The 6,978-nt window shown below is 43.5% G+C and overlaps 1 protein-coding gene across 3 annotated transcripts; it reads left to right on the top strand.

Annotated features, from left to right (window-relative positions):
- Nucleotides 1-2,598: 2,598 nt before the first annotated feature.
- lgsn (lengsin, lens protein with glutamine synthetase domain) lies at nucleotides 2,599-5,655 on the top strand. Of its 3 annotated transcripts, none has more exons than XM_014131043.2 (4): nucleotides 2,599-2,683; nucleotides 3,199-3,863; nucleotides 4,005-4,171; nucleotides 4,335-5,655. In XM_014131043.2, the coding sequence occupies exons 2-4, from the start codon at nucleotides 3,764-3,766 to the stop codon at nucleotides 5,547-5,549; spliced, it is 1,482 nt and encodes a 493-aa protein (XP_013986518.2). In that variant the 5' UTR covers nucleotides 2,599-2,683; nucleotides 3,199-3,763; the 3' UTR covers nucleotides 5,550-5,655. The 3 variants fall into 3 exon arrangements, with proteins under 3 accessions (XP_013986518.2, XP_013986519.2, XP_013986521.2); XM_014131044.2 differs by having other exon boundaries at nucleotides 2,606-2,840; XM_014131046.2 differs by having other exon boundaries at nucleotides 2,614-2,678.
- The last annotated feature ends 1,323 nt before the right edge of the window (nucleotides 5,656-6,978 follow it).

Genomic DNA, 6,978 nt, shown 5'->3' with positions numbered 1-6,978 from the left:
ATCATCCATTTAGTATGATATGTTCCGAATTACAATTCGTATGATATGTTACGAAGACACCCCCCCCCCAAAAAAAACTAGAATCGTCCTAACTAAGCAAAATGACGTTGAAAAGACGTGTAAAATATGTATTTTCCAGACGTTTGTAACGGTCGTCGTAAGGAGTGGACCAAACTGCAGCGGGTATATTGAACATCTTCTTTACTTTTATTGAAGAAAAAAAACACTTGAACAAAACAAATGACGAAAACAGCCCAGTAAGGTGCACAGACTATACTAGGAACAACCACCCAACAAACACAAGTGAAAACAAACACACTTAAATATGGCCTCCAATCAGAGATAACAACAAACAGCTGCCTCTGATTGGAGGTCATTGACAAAACTAACATAGACATAGAAAACCTAGAAAAACCACATAGAAATAGAAAACATAGAACAAAAACCAAAAACCCCGAAACACACTAAACAAACACCCCTGCCACACCCTGACCAAACTACAATAACAAATAACCCCTTTTACTAGTCAGGACGTGACAACGTTAAGGTTTGGTTTAATTTAGGTTCTTAATGAGAGGTGTAAATACATATTTTCTGTACATTTAAAATACATATTTTCCAGGACATTGAAAGTCATCTTTTGCGGACATTGAAAAAAATACTTATTTTCAGTTCTGAATGAAAGTTGACAATACACATTTTCCAGATGTTGAAAATACTTATTTTCCAGACATTGAAAATATGTATTTTCCAGATGTTGAAATCAGCCTCAATTTTGGTTTTGAATGAAAGTTGAAAATATTTAGTTCATATTTTATTTAACCTTTATTTAACTAGGCAAGTCCGTTAAGAAAAATTCTTATTTACAATGACAGCCTACACCGGCCAAACCTGGACAAAGCTGGGCCATTTGTGCGCTGCCCTATGGGACTCCCAATCACGGTCAGTTGTGATACAGCCTGGATTCGAACCAGGGTGTCCGTAGTGACGCCTCAAGCACTGAGATGTAGTGCCTTAGACCGCTGTGCCACTCGGCGCTTGGGCTGGCCTAGACTGGACAAAATCTGAAGCAAACATAGACGTCTATGATTGGTTCAGAATCGGTCCAGACCGGACCAAAAACCAATGTCCGTGGATGTGGAAATCAAGGCCGGTCCGGACTGCACCAAAAAAAACTTCCAAAAGGCATCGGCATCAGTCCGAGCTTACTGAGGTGTAGCCTACAGTGTTGCCAGAAATCCCATTTTATGTACGCTCATCTATGTGGTAAGCCTACCGTTTGTAAAACACCAAAAAAAGAACATCCGGTCCGGACAATTTACGGATACAAACTTGAAACCTCTGATCATGACAATGGGGTGAAACTCCTGGATGATAGTTGTGATTATCCATTCCATATTGTCCATTTTACTTTGACATGTCCTGTTTTTGGGATATGTTGCTTGTTAACATGACAGTGCATTTTTGGGGAGGGATGTTGCCTCTTTTACAATGGGGGTCAATAGGAAATAATGTTGGTTTTCCCCAATTTGTGGGCGTGGTCGAGGGGAATTCCTTATTATTACTTGAATGCCGACTGAGACAAAAGCTTAAAAATTAACGAATTGAAGTATAAAGAGGGTTTCCTGCAGATGCAGGAATGCCTACATGCAGGAACACCCCGATTTGCGGGCTGGAATAGCACCCTTCTCACGGCAGGGTAGCCTAGTGGTTAGAGTGTTGGGCTAATAACCGAAAGGTTGCAAGTTCAAATCCCCGAGCTGACAATGTACAAATCTGTCGTTCTGCCCCTGAACAAGGCAGTTAACCCACTGTTCCTAGGCCGTCATTCAAAATAAGAATTTGTTCTTAACTGACTTTCCTAGTTAAATAAAGGTAAATAAATAGAAGCTAGTGACAAACATCATTTAGGGCCTATGTGGCAACAAATAGGCTATTCTTTCCAAAGTTGAGTGACCGGAATTCTACACATCATGATGCACACATCTTAGCAGGTAAAATGCACAATTTTGTAGGTATTTATAAGTAGGCTATAGCTAGGCTATGCTGTATTGCAGTCTATATTACAAAAATGTTTATCTTATTAGGTATTTCAGTGAAAAGTATTTTATGATATAATATAGTATAGTTGTTCTTAATAATATTGTAATAAAGTTGTTATCTAGTTGTTACAGTGTCCTGGATGAGCACTAAATTCATTCTAGGTCCTATGCCAATGTTGCACAAGTTAATCTAAATATAAACTAATCTCACGATAGAAAAAAAAATATTATTATAGAAAAGAGAGCATATTTGGTCCAGTCTTGATATAAAGGTTTTGTGAAGCCATATCAAATCTAGTTTTATTTCATACAGACAGTAGCCTAGTTCTTTACCATAAAATAGTTTATATCAGCAAAAAGTTAGAGTTACAACATCTATTGTAGATGCCTGATAAATATGTTAATGTTTCTCAGTACTTTTGAACTAAATGCATCTTTCTAGAAACTGCCTGAATGTCATGATTGGAGGCACAAACAAAATAGCTGAGCTGTGTGTTTTTGTCTCCACCTCCCTTTGCATTGACACAAAGGGGGATATTGAATCGTGGATGTTAATAGCCAGTGGGGTGAAAGCAGAAGTGTTTCAGTCTCTACCAGTTGTCAGTGGATACCAGTGTACAACCGGAGTGCCCATGGGTGCGGTGAGAGAATTTTCCAATCCATCACCATTGTGCCAATTGTCCATAAAATAAATGTGCGAGCATAGCTCTGGTTTCAAATGAAGGCACTCAAATCTCAGGTCAAAACTCACAAATGAGTATGAAAGGAATGCATGACTCAGAGGATCTCGTTCTCGAGGTAACATCTCTAGCTCTTTTATATTTTTTAGACCTGTAAATCCCAGTATGGAGTTTTGGATTTGGACACAATGTTGTTTCTTTTTACCCATGAATGGTAACTGAATTGAAGAAATGTAAAAGACATCACTAATCTGAAAAAGAAAATGGTAAAAAACAAAAGATGTTCCTTTTCCATTCCTTTTGTTTTAATATGGTGTAACAATTGCATTGTTAATTTAACTGTAATCTATTTGTTGTAGGTATTAAAATGTATATATATATTAATAAATATATATGTTTATTAATAACTATATAATAAATATATGAAAAGTACATACAAATACTGTATATTTTTGGTGGTTGGGTGGTGTTTCCAGGAGGGCTCAAGTAGGCTCAGAGACCAGGTAGATGGCAGTGGAATGAGCCAGGGCAAGAAGAAGGGGGTGAAGGTGAGTGGGAAACACGTGGCCCCAGTGGACTGGGACAGAGGGGGGCCGTCCATAGTCCACCACTCCGACTACGTGAGCAGCCCCAGACCCTCAGAAAGCAACCCCACCATCATCTCTATCGGCCCCTCTCCCCACTCCCACAAGCCCTCTGTGTCTCCAGAGAGGGATCGGCCCAGGCAGGATGAGGGCCCCCCCTCCAGGGTGGAGTGGTCCAGAGAGGGTTGCACCTACAGCCCAAAGGGCGAGGTGGGGGTCTCCAGACAGACCATGGATGAGTTGAAGAGTATCCTGAAGGATAGTTCCATGCTTGGTGCCCGGGGGAAGGAGGAGGGGGGGTGTCCCAGCGCCTTACACCTACCTGCATGGGACCAACAGGGGAGATGGACGGCCGGAGTCCCAGTCCTCCTTCACCACTTTCAAGCCCCACTCTGATGCTCCCAGGAGGGTGTCCACCAGGTCCAGGGACAGCAGCTCCCTCCAGCTTGGCTCCGGTATGGACTCGTCAACCTCATACAGGTCAGATGTGACTGGAGCAAACAGGCAATCCGAAGTACGGTCGTCCACGTTTGAGAGCAGCAGTGCCAACTGTGGAGGTTAGTCTGGTTTTGGATTAGATTTATCAAAAAGTTTATATTCTTATTTTGTAGAAACTTGTAGCTAATAAAGTAGTTCCATCACAAGCGACTATCTTTTTTTACAGACATGATAGTTGCTTTTGGCTCTTTTTCTCATAGATAACAGTAAAGACAACATGGATAAGTCTGGGACTCAGAGCTTTGTCTCAGCCATGGAGCACATCAAGCAGCAGATTGCCCGGGAGAATATCAACTTTGTCCGCTTCGAGGCCACAGATCTCCATGGGGTGTCCAGGTCTAAGACAGTGCCAGTCCGCTTCTTTCATGTAATCATCTCACACACAGTACACAAACATCCTGAAATGTACTAGCTATAGTGTATCGAGAAAACCCACAATGTTTTAATGCTATTTGTTTAAATGGTTGCTCAGTGGTTATGCTTGCCTATAGGAAAAGTCCCATGATGTAAACCTTTTTTTATCTTTACAGGAGAAAGCAGTATATGGGGTGCCGATGCCAAGAAGCTACCTAGAGCTGACCCTGAGCCCTAAGAGCTGTGAGGTGGACCACGCCAACAACCCTGCCAACTTCAGTAGCGATGTGCTGCTTATCCCAGACCTGTCGACCTTCAGGGTGCTGCCGTGGGCAGAGCAGACGGCCCGGGTCATCTGTGACCCCTGCATGATAACCGGTAGCCCCCTGCGTACCGCACCCCGTCTCATCGCCAAGCAGCTGATGGGGCAGCTCCAGAGCATGGGTTTCTCCCTGTACTCCTCCTTCACCTACGAGTGCTGTGTCCTGGGCTCGCCCGACAGGGTGGGCCCCAAGACCATGCTGTTCCCTGCCACCACCCTGGCCAGCAACCACGACCTGCCCTTCTTCCAGCAGCTGGTGAATGGGATGTACTGCATGGGGGCCGACGTGGACAGTTTGGCCTCAGCCATGGTGCCCGGTCAGATGGAGATCAACTTGAGGCCGGAGTTTGGCATCGCGGCCGCCGACACCGCCTTCACGTTTCGTACCGGCATCAAAGAGATGGCGAGGAAATACAGCTACATCGCCAGCTTCTTCACCGACGACAGCCTGTACAACGCCGGGGTGCTTTCCCACTCTCTCTGGGACACCAACGGACAACGTAGTCTCTTCCACACCGGGGACCACGGCGCAGGGGAGCTGTCGGAGATTGGCAGGAAGTGGCTTGCGGGGCTCTTGAGCCACTCGGCCGCCCTGAGCTGCCTGCTCTCCCCTGGGCTGGGCTGCCGCAGCCACATTGCCAAGAAGGTTAAAGACCCCAAGCACAACGTGCTTTACGCCACCTATGGCTACAACGACAACAGCAGCGCCTTCAATGTAAAATGCCATGGCGGGCGGGAGACGCATATCGACAACAAGCTGGGCTCGGCCATGGCTAACCCATACGTGGTGCTGGCGGCCACCATAGCGGCAGGACTGGATGGTATCAAACGGAACCTGGCGGCTGAGACAGGTCTGACCAGGGCCTCCACCCACACCCAGCTGGGGAAACAGCAGTTTGCCATCCCTGTGAAGCTGGAGGACGCTCTGGTGGCTTTGAGCGAAGACCATGTGATTCGCGGAGCGCTGGGAGAACCATTTGTGCAGTATTTTATTGCTCTGAAGCAATTTGAGATTGAGACTGAAGAATTGGACGCAGAGAGAAACAAATGTCTGGAATATTTCATATAGAAGTACTCAATATTGTACAGTCAGATTCCTGTTAAACAAATGGATTGATTGAATTCACACAATGCTTTCTTTCAATATATATATATTTTTTATTCCATATTTGACAGAAAACAATAAAAACATGATTGAAATATCAACATCTGTGTGCAGGGCCCAAACGAATTGAAAATGAATTATCACATTTAAAAGAGAGTAGGAATATCAGGGGTTTGGGTCTTGAATTATGATGCCTTTCAGTTGATAGCTGTCAGCATGGTACACAAACATAAATAACATTCTCAACCTATTACAGTGCTATGGGAAAATGTATGAAAGGAAACTGGCCACTTTACACTAAATACTGACATTGAAACTTATTTTACATGTATAGCTGAACACAGAACACAGGGTACCTTATATTGAAGCAAATGTTGTCCTATGCATGTATGCACTTTTTAAAACAAAATCTCTACAATGAACTCAAAACAAAGGACAGTAATATACTCACGTTTGGGGTATTCGATTGACAACTAAGGGACAATCTAAATTACTATTTCACAAATAACGAATAACAATTATATTGCTTTATTAGAATCCGCACACTTGCCATATTAGAACATTCCAATATATACATTTTTTTCCCCAATAAAATATATCCCATAACCAGTGCAAAAAATACAAGCAAATTCCCTAAAGACTTACAGTCTAATTTACAATACAAACCCTGTCATAGAACAGTGCTGTTATTGCCTTGATCATAGACAACATTTACACATTCACTTCTTGCTGATGAGATTCCCCACCTGTTGTATGAATCGGCCAAGCTTATTTTCATTAGGCGTAGTTCCAGTCTGATAGCTGTGTATGAAACTAACAGAGGGATGTATCACAAACAAACTCCTGTGTTTGTCTGAGTTATATCCGTTTGCAGTGGTTGTTGTCGGTTTATCAGAAGGCTTGTTGTCAAATGAAACAAAACTCTCAAACCGGCTATATGCTCGTTTCCACCTGGTGTCTGAATGAATTGATGCTTGACTCTCCACAGTGTTTGTGGAGCTCAGGGGGTTCTTGTCCACTTCACATTTCTTTCTAACCCAGCTAGTAGTTAACCCAGGAGATGATGATTTACCTGCTGGGCTGGGAGAATTATGTTGTTGTTCCTTTTCGGTTTCAGTGCCAGCCGCATTGTGTGATGACCTGGAAGGGCTTGGAGAATGACCCTTGGGTGATGTAGTAAGTCCCACAGCTGACGGTTTTCCAGGAGGATCTGAGATGGTTCTCTGCTCTGCTGAAATGTCAGCCTGCACTAAATGCTTTGATCTCACTGAACCTATCCTTTGAAGTGTGTATCTGAATGAATTCTGCCTTTGGAGTTCTGCTCCTTCTACCTTGTGTGGCGTTTTCTCCACCATTTTCTCCACTGAAACATCGGCATGCACTATATTCTTTA

The sequence above is a fragment of the Salmo salar genome, chromosome ssa12 (assembly GCF_905237065.1).
Source record: "Salmo salar chromosome ssa12, Ssal_v3.1, whole genome shotgun sequence".
NCBI classification, from domain to species: Eukaryota; Metazoa; Chordata; class Actinopteri; order Salmoniformes; family Salmonidae; genus Salmo; species Salmo salar.
The sequence above is the reverse complement of the archived record's forward strand: the minus strand, read 5'-3'. Positions and strand labels throughout refer to the sequence as shown.

What these genes read in the sequence shown, in the direction of transcription:
- lgsn (XM_014131043.2), top strand. Translation starts at nt 3,764, where the DNA reads ATGGACTCGTCAACCTCATACAGGTCAGATGTGACTGGAGCAAACAGG. An exon ending in CAGCAGTGCCAACTGTGGAG is followed by an intron (nt 3,864 to 4,004) that starts GTTAGTCTGGTT and finishes TTTTTCTCATAG; the next exon opens with ATAACAGTAAAGACAACATG. An exon ending in TGCCAGTCCGCTTCTTTCAT is followed by an intron (nt 4,172 to 4,334) that starts GTAATCATCTCA and finishes TTATCTTTACAG; the next exon opens with GAGAAAGCAGTATATGGGGT.